General features: G+C 37.7%; 1 protein-coding gene across 1 annotated transcript; it reads right to left on the minus strand.

Moving 5' to 3' along the window:
- Positions 1-210: 210 nt before the first annotated feature.
- LOC145043924 (uncharacterized) lies at positions 211-1,825 on the minus strand. The gene has a single exon (XM_078992697.1). The coding sequence runs from the start codon at positions 1,645-1,647 to the stop codon at positions 436-438; it is 1,212 nt and encodes a 403-aa protein (XP_078848823.1). The 5' UTR covers positions 1,648-1,825; the 3' UTR covers positions 211-435.
- Positions 1,826-15,831: the final 14,006 nt, after the last annotated feature.

Raw genomic sequence — 15,831 nt, forward strand, 5'->3', positions numbered from 1 at the left:
TTCAATATTTTATTAAATTTAAACATGTATAAACAAATTTATATCGCATATTCACGCATACAATAACAAATTATTATCACTCATAAATAGCAAAACAATAAGAAATTCTAATGCGTATATTATATACAAAAGTAATTATTACATTAATGTTTGAAAGACAGAAAACTAGATTAATAAGAGCGTTACTTAAAATAAGTAGTAAAGTACAAGTACCATTTATTTGATATCTATATTTTATTTGACGTATAATGACATAGTAAGTATGGGTGGGATTTAACAATTAAAAAATTAGTAGTACACAGTAATAATTCCTTTTCTTTATACGAAATTTATTATACATTTCGCATTAATGTATATTAAAAAAAAAAAAAAAAAAAAAAAAAAACGAAGAATCTAATTTTCTGTCCGTTACCGGTAACTCCGGCGGTGACTCCGTCAAAATTTTGAGACAGAGTCAGCAAGTTTTCCGATCTTCTCCACTAGCTCCGGCGATATTTTCTTCGCCGGTTTACGTTCTTTTACCTTTCGGAAATCGAATCCGAAGGCGTCGGAGACCTCTTCGGAGCTCCATCCAGCTTTCTGGAGAGATTCCGATAATCGGTTTGCTTTAAGAAGAAGAGCGTCGAGAACGGCTTGGTTGTCTAGTAAGACCATTTCGCTGTCGAAGAAGCCGGAAGAAGAAACGTCGACGATCTCCGACACGTCGGAATCAGCCCATCCACCGTCTTTTAAAACAGAGCCGATCTCCTGTACATATGTGTCCACCCATTTCGGGATTCCGGATCTTTGGATTTCAAAGTATCTGTCAGGGGAAGAGGATGATGAAGAAGATGAATTTGAGTATGAGTTTGAGTTTCTCTTCCGGCGGTCGACGGCGGCGTCGCTCCAAAACTCAATCCATCTCGGTGTTTTTCCACCGGCAACCGCGTCTAGACTTCTTCGAGAAATATTCGATAACATTCCGCTAGATTTTACGTTTACAGAACGCTGTTTCATTACTTTATGTAAATCGGACTTTGTGAATAACGTCGATTTTTCCCTGTCGAAGAAATCCGAAAGATCAAATCCACAGCAAAAAATCTGGTTTTCGTCGACGTAAAAAATGGGGTTTCCGGCCAACGACGGATTACACGGAATGTAGCAGTGATTAAAAACTGGTACAAGAAGCGGCGCCCGTCTCAAAGCGTTCCTCGCTATCTTCATGGCTTTTTCCGGCTCCGACGGCCGTACACCCCATGACTTCGACCACAAGGCGTTTCTCGCGATGTGAAAAGAGATGGCGGCGATTGGGAGGTCTAGGGTGGCGCGTAGCTGTTGTCGAGCTGATCCAGTAGACCGCCAATCTGGAAAACCAGGACCCACCGGCAAACCAGCGGAAAGAACAGCTTTAAGGTCCGGCGGAAATGCAAACCCAAATTCGGCTTCAGCCCTAGCAAATTCCTTGTCGGATAATCCTTGTTGAACAATCACACCCGAGTTTTTGAGATGGGTTAACACTTTATCGGCGAGGGAGGTGAAGGAGATGAGACTGTTGCGAGCTGGGAGTGGGGTTGAGGGTGATGATGCGGCGGCTCTGGCGGAGAGACGACGGAGGCCAGCAAGATGAGCAGGGTTTAAGCCAGTCATTCTCCGATCAACATCCACCATCTTTCTTGATCTTTAATGACTTTCAGCAATATAAGAAAGAAAAAGAAACCCAGTTTTAAAAATGAAATCTTTGATCGAAAGATGAAAAAAAGAATTTGTTTTGAGTGTTGTGTTAGCTTCTGAGAAGAGAGAGACTACGAAGTGATAATGGTGAAGTGAAAATAGAGGAAAGAAAGGGGATGATGGGTCGATTGTAAAGGATTGTTGGGTATTTGTAGCCTGCCATAATGGTGGGACCCACTTTTTTTCATTAGATCTTACTTCTGCTTTTATTTTTTTTATTTTTTTTCATTTTTGAAATTAGTTTATTATTTAACCATCAAAGCAAGTTTCCTTTAACAATATACATCTCAAAGTCTTTTTTTCCTTACATTTCTATTATCACATAAACCAATACAAAAATCATAATAGAAAACTAAAACTCATATTAGGTTAGGATTCCAGATATAAAATACACAATTTTGTTAAGAGTGGTGTAAATATTCCAAAAATTAAATAAAGAGAAATTAATATGATATAGACATGTCTTTATTAAGCTATCCAAGCTACAACTACACTAGAAGGATGGACTCCATGAGGTTTGATGGAACTAAAAGAAGAGGGTGTATGTGATAAGCTACAACTAGACTAGTAGGATGGACTTGATGAGGTTTGATGGAACTAAAAGAAGAGAGTGTATGTGATAGCAAGAAGGATTCATTTGTTGACATTTGATGGTATAAAAAAAAGGGTGGTTATGCATGTTTAACAAACTAGCTTATAAGTTAGATTGTTCATAAGTTATCTCAATTAGATTATCAATAAGTGCAAATTCAAATATATACAAAACTTAGTTATTATCGTATAATGAGTGAGATGGAAAAAAGGGCAACAAGTTGCACCGCTAAACTTTTTTGTATGATAAAGCCATTTTTTTTAAAACTACATTTATAGATTTAGGAGATATAACATTGGTATGCATGATCCGTTTTACTCTATTAAGAAACTTAACCGCATCCGACGCGGGGAAACCAAACGTATCAAATGCAAATGGTATAAACACGTGTTGATTTTTCATGCACGATTTCTCATGTTTGGGGGCCTTGCATGTAGTATCTTTTAAAGCAGCATGTCTCGTCGTGAAACCCCCAACCGTCAATCTCATAAGAGGGGATATCCCTGTAAGGTCCACACATGTGTGTTTCTCTCCAACTCATCCAAAAATCAGAACATCGGATGGTCTAAGGGTTGACCTTCTTTCCGTCGGGTCAGTCAAGAAATTCACAAGAGCCTCTTTTTTGGCGGAAACCCCAACACACTTAAATATGTCAAACAAAACATCCATAACCATATTGTGTCTATATTTAAACCCCAAGAGTTCTTTACAATGAATTGTATGCTCTCTGAAAGAGTCCAAACATACATTGCGGCACACCGGACATATCTCGTCAGTTGACAATATTTGGATCATGAGTCGTTATTTAAGGATAGTGTGATACTCCATAAGAGACATATGTTGGCCAAACTCATCTATAGAGATAGCTAGAATAAAATCTTGAGCATGTGGTGCACGTAAACACTTGAAAACTGCTTTCTACCAAGTCGTCATGTGACAACCCGATATTTTTGGATCAGTGTAATAACCTAAAAAGTTAAGAATTGTAATCTCTTCTAATGTAGTGAAATTTGCATCAAAATTTGAATGTTCAAAAGTCTCTATTGGGTTACATAAAATGATAAACATTGTATCAAGGGTTTCAGAAATATAAAGAACACTAAAATTCGAGTTATAACGAAGAAGTTATGGCCAATCTAAGAGTTACAGTAAAAACCGACAATATTGATAAATGTAAAATGCGAAGTTTCAATACAATTATATTTAGCCTTAAGTATCTAAATGAAAGTTGTAGCTATCATTAAACCGTATGCGTATATAAAAAGAACGTCCAAATCTGACTTCATATGAGAAAGTTATGATTTTTCCAAGTTCCGAATATAACAGCAGACAGCTAAAATACTCGAAATAGAGATCAATAGATTTTTAGCCGATACAACCTAAATGAGAATCGAAGATCTCAACAATAGTAGCACAATGGTATAAAGTCTGACGAGAACGGACATCGCATGAAGAAGTTATGGATTTTTAATGGACTTTTTGTGTCCTGGCCCGTTAAAAATAAATAAATAAATAAAATAAAGTAAAAATTTGCCGATGGAGTCTAAACGAGAGTTGTAGAGCATAATCTTACCTACGCGTGGATATAAAGAACGTTAAAACGGAGCTCGTACGCAAAAATTATGAATTTTACAAGTTTGCGGCACAAAATCTGAGGCTGTCAGGCCTACCACGACATGGTCAAGAAGCCCACGATGTGGTATTGTGACTGATGGGTGCCAGGTTCGTCAGCCAACATCTCGTTTGTGAGACGTTCAGCTTCACATACTTTCGAGTATGCAGTTAAAGTCCTATATTATATAGCATAATCTCTCGTAGGGAGAGCCTGATACTTGTGTATAGATCTATACGGGATTGACAATCTCGCACCTAAATTGTTAGCTACAGTTAGACCGGCAGGTCTGGGGTGACAAACGTCATAACATTCCAACGCCTGAAGAACGTTGTTATAGGCAATATGGGTCAATAGTATGGTTATAAAACTCACATGGAATATTAAAAACACGTTGATTTACAGGGTTAACCAATGTCTTAGCGATTTCTTTTTTTACATGCATAAATCTATTATTCTAGACATGAAAAACACTATTGCATAATAGTTTTTGGAACTTTTTAACTACCATACACTTATGGAAAAATATTGGAATTTTAGAAACAACGTTTGAAACAGTCGGGTGTTAGTAGAAGACTACTTTTATACTAGTAGGAAATATGGGATTTTCTAGGAGTTTTCAAACATCTACAAACAAATTCATTCCTATTTATACAAACATTGACATTAAATACTTATGAACTCACCAGCTTAAATGTTGATCTACTCTTTCAAATCTACTTGTATTTCTCAGGGATTCAGTAAACTTCAGCTTTCGTAGAAGTGATGCTAAGGCATCAGTTTTAAACTCATTTTGTCATCATATTGTAATTTGTTTTTGAAACAAGTATCATCCAACAATGTAACTCTTAAATTATATATATGATGGTTGTGTTTACTTTCTTTACTATGTATTCAACTGTTACAGTACCACATGAAGTCATCCACCCTCGAACGATTCTGCCGTTCTGGTTTGGGGGTGTGACAGATTGGTATCAAAGCATTGTTTATAGTGAACTAAGTATATCGAACCAAATAAGATATACAAACTATAAATGCATAGGGATTTAAAATTCTCTGACAAAACGTTTTTACACCTAAACCACGTTTCATTTAGCTTAAATTATTTGGTCGTAAAAGCACAAATACATGCATACAACGAGTCATTTTCATAGTTAGAACTATACAAGAAGTATTAAGACAAGTTGAACACTACGACTAAGCCTCAGAATATGTAATCGGATTTGGGACGCATATAGTCTGATGAACTATATTTATCCGAGATCAGACAAATGTATGTCGAGGAATGGTCATAGTGATCAACAAGTTAAAACTTACCAAAATAACACCGGTATCAAACATATAAACTGAAATACTATAGGAGTATTTGGTAAATACAATAGTTTAACTTACGTGTCTAGAGTTACATGTATTAATTTCTAGACAATTCTCATATCTCTATTTACATAGACACAATGGCTGGATTCCACCCACCAGGGGATCCCTACCACCCGAATCAGGGCAATGGAGGATGGGTAGAGGAGGACCCCGAAGAGGATGAAGAACCTATAGAGTTGGAGGAAGGGGATGACTCTGGGACAGACTCAGAACCAGAAGTAATCAACCCACCAATCGCTTAACCTCCCGCAGTTAGGAGAAACTTTCAGGGACCAACTCCTATTTGGGGAAGTCACCTCCACCATTTGAGCCAACAAAAAGGGTTACGTCCTCCCTACGGTATGTGTTGGGACTTCTATGATGTCAGGGATGGAGGTTCAACCGACCGAGCACTCCCAGTCATGGTGGGAAAACCAGCTAATTAGTCCTATCAATCCGAGGTTCAAGCTGACTGGATTCGTGAAGTCAACGTGGAGGTACAAGTTCACACTTCCGACATCCGTCGACTGGACAGGGCATAGGATATTGCCCAACTCCGAACCGACACATTCCAAGCAAAACTGATTGTAGCCCTCTCTGAGATAAGGGAACAGCAATCCGCCTTTGATAGGCGTCTTATGGAAGCGAATCCATCAGACACGGAGTCAAGCTCCAAGTGCAACCTACGTCACAAGTAGTACTTGCCGAATCCCAAAATTTTGTTATAGAATAGGAACTCGGCTAAAAGTCTTACTTTTCTTTAACTTTTGTATCGGAGATCCTTAGAAGGATCGAAATTTTCCTAACTTCAAATGTAACCTGGCATGTGTTAATATATATGAAGAAATTCCTTGTGTGTAAATTCTTTGACTACCACTCATATTCATAAGTTTATCTATCACTATGCAAACTTTTATTATGAGTCAACCTCTAAACCTGGGGTAGGTCAGTCGAATTCATAAATTGAAAAAAATAAAATATATCAAATTTATTAACACACAACTTCCAATCATTAAAGACTCATGTTCTTCATATAATTTCTCTAGCAGGACGATGTTGCCCCTTAGATCTACATGTCGTGTCAACAACACAACACCTCCTCCACCACCACCTCCATTGATAGAAAATGCTGCATTGATAGCTGCTGTAACAGCTGCAGTGATAGCAGCAATGGCATAGATGAGTAATAATGGGTCCGAAGGAGGAGTAAATAGCTCTACGAATGGCCAACGTCAAGGTCGTTCAGGGGATTGCACCTTCAAGGACTTCACTAATAGCAAGCCCATGACTTTTAATGGATCCGGAGGGATAATGGCTCTATCACAATGGATAGAGAAAACAGAAGCGATTTTTGAGATTTGTGCATGTCTGGAAGTGAGCAAGGTAACATTTGCCACTTGTACATTCTCCTAGAGAGCTTTGAAGTGGTGGAATGGACACGTCAAGTCACTAACTCTGGTAGTGGCAAATTCTATGGGTTGGGAGAATCTAAAGCAAATGTTAATGCAAGAGTACTGTCCAAGGGGTGAAGTACAAAAGCTAGAGCAAGACAGGATGGATGTTGCTAACAAGAAGTTTTGGAACAAGAGGAAGAGTTAGTTTTCACAAGAACCTCCCAAGAAGCAACAAATAGTGGCAGTCCATGCCGCTACTACCCCTACTGCTGCCCCGATTATCTCTGCACCAGCAAGGCAATACACTGGGAACCTACTGAAGTGCAGCAAATGCAATTTCCATCACAACTGAAATTGTCAGGAGATGCACTGCAACAACTGCAACAAGAAGGGGCACACTGCCCGTTTCTGTAAGGCACCGGCACGACCAATCACTCAAATCCTTGGAGTTAATGTGGTCCAGGCATGTTATGGGTGTGGTGAGGTTGGACACTACAAGAGGGACTTCCCTAAGACAAGGAATGCTAGTGGCATAGGAAGAGTGCTGACAATAGGGCGGAACGAAGCAATAGCTGACCCCACGGTGGTTACGGGTACGTTTCTCCTCAATAACACTTTTACATGCATACTCTTTGATTGTGGTGCGGAGAGGAGTTTCGTGAGTCATAAATTCAAGCATGCACTAAAACAGAACCCTCAATCACTCAATAAGATATTTACAGTAGAAATGGCAAATGGTAGAACAGAAAGCACAAACGATATGTATATAGGCTCCACACTAACTCTAAACGAACGTTCATTTCAAATCGATCTAATGTCGATCACTATAAAGAGCTTTGATGTCATCATCGGTATGGATTCGCTAAGCCTACACCATGCCGATATACTTTGTCACGAAAGGGTCGTTCGCCTAAATCTGCCAAATGGCGAAACTCTTGTCATTTATGGTGACAAGCCCGATACCAATTTACAGATCATCTCTTGCATCAAAGCCCAGATATACATGCGTAAGGAGTACCATGCCTTCTTAACCCACGTAGTAGATAAGGAAAAAAGAAGCGAAAGACCTCAAAGACATTCCAAAAGTCTGTGATTTTCCTTATGTCTTCCCTGAAGATCTTCCAGGAGTCCCACCAGCATGACAAGACGAGTTTAGAATCAATTTAATCCCTGGAGCTACCCCAGTAGCTAAGTCGCCGTATCGTTTAGTGCCAAATGAGATGCAAGAATTATCCAGGCAATTAAACGAACTACTCAACAAAGGATTCATCAGACCGAGTTTCTCACCTTGGGGAGCGCCAGTCCTCTTCGTAAAGAAGAAGGATGGATTTTTCCGTATGTGAATCGACTACCGGGAACTCAACAGGCTTACTATCAAGAACTGATATCCCTTACCACGCATTGACAAGTTGTTTGACCAACTCCAAGGAGCACGTTATTTCTCAAAGATCGATTTGAGATCCGGGTATCATCAGCTACGAGTCTTCGAAGGAGATGTTCCCAAACCAGCATTTCAAACTCGTTACGATCACTACGAGTTTATAGTGATGCCCTTTGGATTAACAAATGCACCGGCGGTGTTCATGGACTCAATGAACTGAGTGTGTTGTTCATTCCTGGACAAAGATATACTCATTTATTCGAAGAATAAAGAAGAACACGGTCAACACCTCCGACAAATCTTGGAAACTCTAAGAAAAGAAAAGTTATACGCAAAATTCTAAAAGTGCGAATTTTGGATTAGGAAAGTAGACCTCTCCTGGGTCATGTGGTTAGCAAGGACGGGACACACGTGGACCCTTCCAAAATCAAGGCAATCGAGAATTAGCCAGCCCCAAGGACCCCAACGAAAATCCGACAATTCTTAGGCCTTGTTGGCTACTATCGAATGTTTCTACATAACTTCTCGAAGATAGCTAAACCACTTACCACCTTGACCCAAAAGGGGGTAATTTTCAATTGGGAAGAAAGACAAGATGCTATATTCAAAACACTGAAGCAAGCCCTATGCAGCGCACCTATATTGTCCTTACCAGAAGGAACAGAAGACTTCGTGGTCTACTGCGATGCATCTAATCAAGGTCTTGGATGTGTTCTAATGCAATGAGGAAAAGTCATCGCCTACGCCTCGAGACAACTCAAGATGCATGAGGTCAACTACACTATACACGACCTCGAACTGGGAGCAGTCATTTTCTCCTTAAGGATTTGGAGACACTATCTCTATGGCACGAAATGCACAATCTTTACCGATCACAAGAGCGTTCAACACATCCTCAATCAAAAGGAACTCAACATGAGGCAAAGAAAATGGGTTGAACTATTAGATGACTATGAATGTGAAATTCGTTATCACCCAGGAAAAGCGAATGTGGTAGCTGATGCCCTTAGTCGAAAGGAATATTCGGGACGCCGAGTGATATCCTTAACCATGACGATCCATTCCCACCTATTCACACAAATCAAGGAGGCTCAGAGGGAAGACTTGAAGACAGAGAATGTGACGGGTGAGGCTTTAAGGGGAATGGATAAGAATCTTGAAGTTAAGGGTGACGGAGTTCGTTACTTCATGGAGCGGATCTGGACACCGAAGTTTGGTGGATTCAGAGATGTGTTCATGAATGAGGCTCATAAGACATGATACTCCGTGCATCCAGGTTCAGACAAGATGTATCTAGACCTCAAGAGATTGTATTGGTGGCCGAACATGAATGCAGAGATCACTACCTATGTAGGCAACTGTCTAACTTGCGCCAAAGTCAGGATAGAGTACCAAAAACCTTCAGGATTACTACAACAACCTGAAATACATGAGTGGAAGTGGGAGCAGATAACCATGGATTTCATAACCAACTTACCCAAGACAGCAGGTGGGCTAGACACCATCTGGGTGATCGTCGATAGGTTAAAAAAATCCGCACACTTCCTACCGATAAAGGAAATCGATAAGATGGAGAAGCTAGCTCGAACATACATCTGAGAGATTGTACGACTACATGGTGTACCAACATCCATTATCTCTGACAGAGATAGTAGGTTCACCTCGCGATTCTGGCAGTCGCTACAAAAATGTCTTAGAACGAAACTAGACATGAGTACCGCTTACCATCCACAAACCGACGGTCAAAGTAAGAGGACCATACAAACCTTGGAAGATATGCTAAGAGCTTGTGTAATTGATTTTGGTAAAGCATGGGATACCCATTTACCACTAGTTGAATTGTCATACAACAATAGCTATCGCTCGAGTATTAAAGTTGCTCCATTCGAAGCCCTCTATGGCCGCAAGTGCAGATCACCACTATGCTGGGCTGAAGTGGGTGACACACAACTAGCCAAGGGACAAGTACCCGACAACGCTCTCACAGGCCCGGAAGTTATAAGAGAAACAATTGAGAAGATAGTACAAGTTCGGGACTGACTAAAGGCTTCAAGAGACAGACAAAAGAGTTATGTGGACAAAAGACGGAACCCTTAGAATTTCATGTTGGGGACCGAGTGCTATTGATGGTATCTCCCTGGAAAGGGTTAATACATTTTGGAAAACGTGGGAAACTAAACCTAAGATATATCGGACCATTCGAGATCCTTGCAAGGATCGGCCCGGTAGCATACAAACTTCGCCTACCGCAGGAAGTCAATAACATATATCCTACCTTTCATGTGTCAAACTTGAAGAAATGTTTGTACGATGAGACCCTCGTCGTCCCTCTAGATGAAATCGAAATCAACGAGAGTCTCCACTTTATAGAGGAACCAATTGAAGTTATGGATAGGGAGATTAAAAGAACAAAACAAAGTCGCATACCTATTATGAAGGTCCGCTGGAATGCAAAGTGGGGACCTGAATTTGCTTGGGAACATGAAGATCATATGAAACAAAAGTACCCGTATCTATTTCCCTAGTCCACAAATGTTAACTTTATATTTAATTTCGGGACTAAATTCCCTCTAACGGGGGGATGATGTGACAATCCGATATTTTCGAATCAGTGTAATAACCTAAAAAGTCAAAAATTGTAATCTATTCTAATGTAATAAAATTTGCATCAAAATTTGAATGTTCAAAAGTCTTTATTGGGTTACATAATATGATAAACATTGTATCAAGGGTTTCAGAAATATAAAGAACACTAAAATCCGAGTTATAACGAAGAAGTTATGATCAATCTAAGGGTCACATTAAAAACCAGCAATACTGATAAACGTAAAACACGAAGTTTCAATACAATTATATTTAGCCTTAAGTATCTAAATGAAAGTTGTAGATATCATTAAACCGTATGCGTATATAAAAAGAACATCCAAATCTGACTTCGTATGAGAAAGTTATGATTTTTCCATGTTCCGAATATAGCAACAGACAACTAAAATACTCAAAATAGAGATCGATAGATTTTTAGCCGATACAACTTAAATGAGAATTGAAGATCTCAACAATATTAGCACAACGGTATAAAGTCTAACGAGAACGGACATCACATAAAGAAGTTATGGATTTTTAACGGACTTTTCGTGTCCTGGCCCGTTAAAAATAAATAAAACCAAAATTTTCCGATGGAGTCTAAACGAGAGTTGTAGAGCATAATCTCACCTACGCGTGGATATAAAGAACGTTAAAAACGGAGCTCGTATGCGGAAGTTACGAATTTTACAAGTTTGCGACACAAAATCCGAGGCTGTCAAGCCTACCACGACGTGGTGAAGAAGCCCACGATGTGGTATTGTGACTGATGGGTTCCAGGTTCGTCAACAAACGTCTCTTCAACGGAAGCGGATAGAATCCCTCACCACGACGTCGTGAGGTGTACCACGACGTGGCACCCAATATAGGGCTATAAATAGCAGCCGAAGGTGTTGGGTTCCATTGCTCATTTCTTCTCTCTCTCTCTCGTGTCGAAGCTCTGCGTTTAAACCCCCTGAAGCCATCTCAAAGACCTGGTCTTCATACCCAAGTTCCGAAGGAAGGTTTTACACTCCTAAGACTCCCGAGATTCCTGAGAATCCCGAGAACTTAAACTTTCCCTAGTTGAAGTTCTGCTCAGTTTTTGTTTCACCTTCTTCTATCTATCAAGTAAGTTCATACCCCTACAACTACGTTTTCAAATACTTTATAAATGCTTTCATACACTTTCAAAGTGGGGGAATACAAGTAAACACACGGATATTCTCGTGTGGAAAACATTAAGCTTTTACTACACTTATCTTTATATAATAAATCATATGTGATTCATAACTATCATATGAAAACGTTCGCATGCAACACCTATTCAATAACATTTTGTCCTTTAAGAGTAAAAACATGTTGTTATACAAATATCAAACACTTTATTTATGTATTGGTCTGTAAATGTTCAATAGTGTTTTTACAAATGTTATAGCTACATACCAAGCTGATACTGCACTAGGGTTTATCATACAACGAATCATACATTTGAGAAAAACTATAATAGGTATAGTTTACTAGATATTCAAGAGATTTTACATACTATAAGTACTATATCAAGGAAATAATTTCATATACAAGAACAAATGAACTTTTCATATGTAAATCTATTTGATACTATGTTTTGTGAGACGTTCAGCTTCACATACTTTCGAGTATGCAGTTAAAGTCCTGTATTATATACCATAATCTCTTGTAGGGAGAGCGTGATACTTGTGTATAGATCTATACGGGGTTGACAATCCCGCACCTAAACTGTTAGCTACAGTTAGACCGGCAGGTCCGGGGTGACAAACGTCATAACATTCCAACGCCTGAAGAATGTTGTTACAGGCAGTCTGGGTCAATAGTATGTTAATAAAACTCACATGGAGTATTAAAAACACATTGATTTATAGGGTTAACCAATGTCTTAGAGATTTCTTTTTTTACATGAATAAATCTACTATTCTAGGCATGAAAAACACTATTGCATAATAGTTTATGGAACTTTTTAACTACCATACACTTATGGAAAATATTGGAATTTTAGAAACAACGTTCGAAACAGTCGGGTCTTAGTAGGAGACTAATTTTATACTAGTAGGAAATATGGGATTGTCTAGGAGTTTTCAAACATCTACAAACAAATCCATTCAAATTTATACAAACATTGACATTAAATACTTATGAACTCACCAACTTAAATGCTGATCTACTCTTTCAATCTACTTGTATTTCTCAGGGATTTAGTAATATAGGAAAACTTCAGCGTTTGGAGAAGTGATGCTAAGGCGTCAGTTTTAAACTCATTTTGTCATCATATTGTAATTTGTTTTTGAAACAAGTATCATCCAACAATGTAACTCTTAAATTATATATATGATGGTTGTGTTTACTTTCTTCACTATGTATTCAACTGTTACGATACTACATGAAGTCATCCACCCTCGAACAATTCCGTCATTCTGGTTTGGGGATGTGACACGTCATGTCAAGATGCACTTCCATATCTTGGCCAATTTTACTAGAAAATGGCACTCACCAATGTATTCTGGGATTGAGGGGGGGGGGGGGGGGTTCCTTAGTAGTAAAACTACTAAGTTCAATTTCTGGAAGCTTGTTACAAAGAGAAGCCAAGGTACAAGCATAATTATAATCAATACTATAAATGTCGTTATCCTGTAAGATGTAGTCTTGCAATACCCAAGATTGGGACCTTGAGGAGACATATTAAAAAGTTAGCTCTTTTAAAAAACATGAATAAAATAAGAAGGACTATGTGGTTAATATTAACTTAGTGACATAGATAGCTCCATTTATGCCATTACCTACCATATGTCACACCCCGAAACCAGAACGGCGAAAACATCTGAGGGTGAATGACTTCATGTACAATATCATAACATAATGAATAATAGTGATCACAGCCATACAACCATCATATTGATAATTAAGAAGTTTACATTGTATCCAAAACATTGTTTACTTGATACCAAATACATATGACAAAAGTAAATGACGTGACGCTGCGACGCCCCACCCTCAAAACCCTTTTGGTTATCTGTGTACTGATTTCCTAAGAATACAAGTGGTCTTGAAAAAAGTTCCAACAATTAAGTTGGTGGGTAATAAGAGTTTTGTATGAGAAAAATCGGTAACTTTTCCTTGTAAAAATGATAGAGTGTGCTTTTAGAAAATTCAGTATTTTCTTTAAAAATGAGTTGTTAGTCTTAAACCCAAAGACCAAAAATGTAAGTAATGTTTTACTGGAAAATAGTATTATTTAGTTTTATCATTATACAAAACTATATGTTAGCCCTGTAAACCAAATGTATTGTTAATACCCCTTATGAGTTATTATAACTGTGTTAATGACTAGTTGGCCTGCTACGATGCTCTTCAGGTGTCAGAATGTTATACATTTCTCACCCTAGACCTGCCGGTTTAACTGTAGCTAACAACTTTGGTGCGGGGTTTTCAGTCCCGTCTAGATCTATATACAAGTGTCACGCACTCTTACCGAGACTCTGGTTATAATTTAGGAACTTTAGTATGTACTATAGTAGGTACGTTGAAGGATATGTCTCACAAAATTATATTAATATGTTTACGTCTAGTGTAATGAAAACCCATTTTTACAAATGAAAGTATTACCCTTCCATGGTGGTTACATAGTGTAAAAAAATAATTATACCTTTAAATAGTTATATGGTTTGTGCAAAATGATAAAGTAGTATTTGTGACCCATAAACTATACCAATTATAGTTTATTATGAATGTTTTGTTAAGTCCATTTATATATTCAAATATATAAATACATGCAATTTATCATGTTTAGATGTTTTAAAATGTTATAACATATAAACTTACATCTAAACATAAGTATAAAAACATTTAGTATGATAAAGACAATTTCTAGCTTTTTGACTTTTCTGTCCATGTTTTTAGAAACATTATAGAAAAATCATCGTAAGTCGAAATTTGGATCCGTAAACTCTCAGAGCTTAGAAAATGATTCTACTTTGTCCATAATATTCTTACCTAACCTTAAGTGCTTCCTAACTAGGGTGAAAATGTTTATTTTACAGACTGGTTTGAAAGTGTTCTGAAATGATAGGCAGTGTTGTAAAAATCACCATCAATTGTAGAAAAATCGTATGAACGCGTGCGGCTAGTACTTAAAAAGGTATAGACCTAAACTATTTTCATATTGAACAATTTTGAAATATATGAAGTTTAAGCATGGAAATATAGTCGGTGAACAAACCATAAGTTTTTTTTAAAAAGCTTATTTTTAAGCTTAGATATGTTTTAGTGTCATAACTTGTATTCTTATTTTGCAAAGCCTTTAAATCATCCAAATAAGATTTCTTTACTTGTATTCCTCCCACCCCCCCCCCCCCTCAAAAAAAAAAAAAAAACTTGGAAAAACTCGAAAATGAAGGGGTATGAACTCACCTTGTGTATGTTTGTGGTTGGATAAAGAGATGGAGATGAAGATTTTCAAGCTTAGAACTCTTGAAGATGCTTGAAGAACACTTGAATGTTGAATTAACCTATAGATAATAAAACATATAGGTGTGTTTAAATGTAACAAAACAAGTATTTTTATGTATAGAATCACTAGATTTATGAGAAAAAGCTTACCAAAAACTTAAGAAACAACTTATGGATGAAAAATCTCGAGAGAATTGAAGAGTTTTTTTAGAGGATTATTGAAGAAAAGTGTTGAAGAAGATGAAGTGAGATGGTGATTGGGGCGCGGGGGGCGGGGGGGGGGGGTAACTTTTAGGAGGGGGGGAGGAGTGTTGTGGGTGGGTAGGGGTAAGGGGTAGGGTGTTGCATGGTTACATGTTGGATTTTACTTGGTTATTTGTTGTGTAATAGATTTGTTGGAAAAGATGCACCCATCTTGTCTCCTAAGTGAAGTCTTGTATATTTTATAAAAATGTTGGTAGTTTTTATAAAATACTGTTATTTTTATAAAAAATTATTTTATAAAGGATGTATAAATATTTGATTTGAATTATAAAAATTCAAATTATTATAAAAATCATTATTATTAAAAATAATAATATGTTATACGAAAATTTGGTTGATTCCTAAATTCTCTTCGTTAAAAGTTTGGCATTTTAGGCTGGGTATTGAATTTGTCGCATTTGGTGACGAATTCACCAAAAATTTGTATATGTAACCTCTTGTATGAATTTGTCATGTAGTGTAAGGTTTACGAACTCTA

This window comes from Lactuca saligna, chromosome 4 (genome assembly GCF_052625555.1).
Source record: "Lactuca saligna cultivar CGN05327 chromosome 4, ASM5262555v1, whole genome shotgun sequence".
Taxonomy (NCBI): Eukaryota; Viridiplantae; Streptophyta; class Magnoliopsida; order Asterales; family Asteraceae; genus Lactuca; species Lactuca saligna.

What these genes read in the sequence shown, in the direction of transcription:
- LOC145043924 (XM_078992697.1), bottom strand. Translation starts at nt 1,647, where the DNA reads ATGGTGGATGTTGATCGGAGAATGACTGGCTTAAACCCTGCTCATCTT.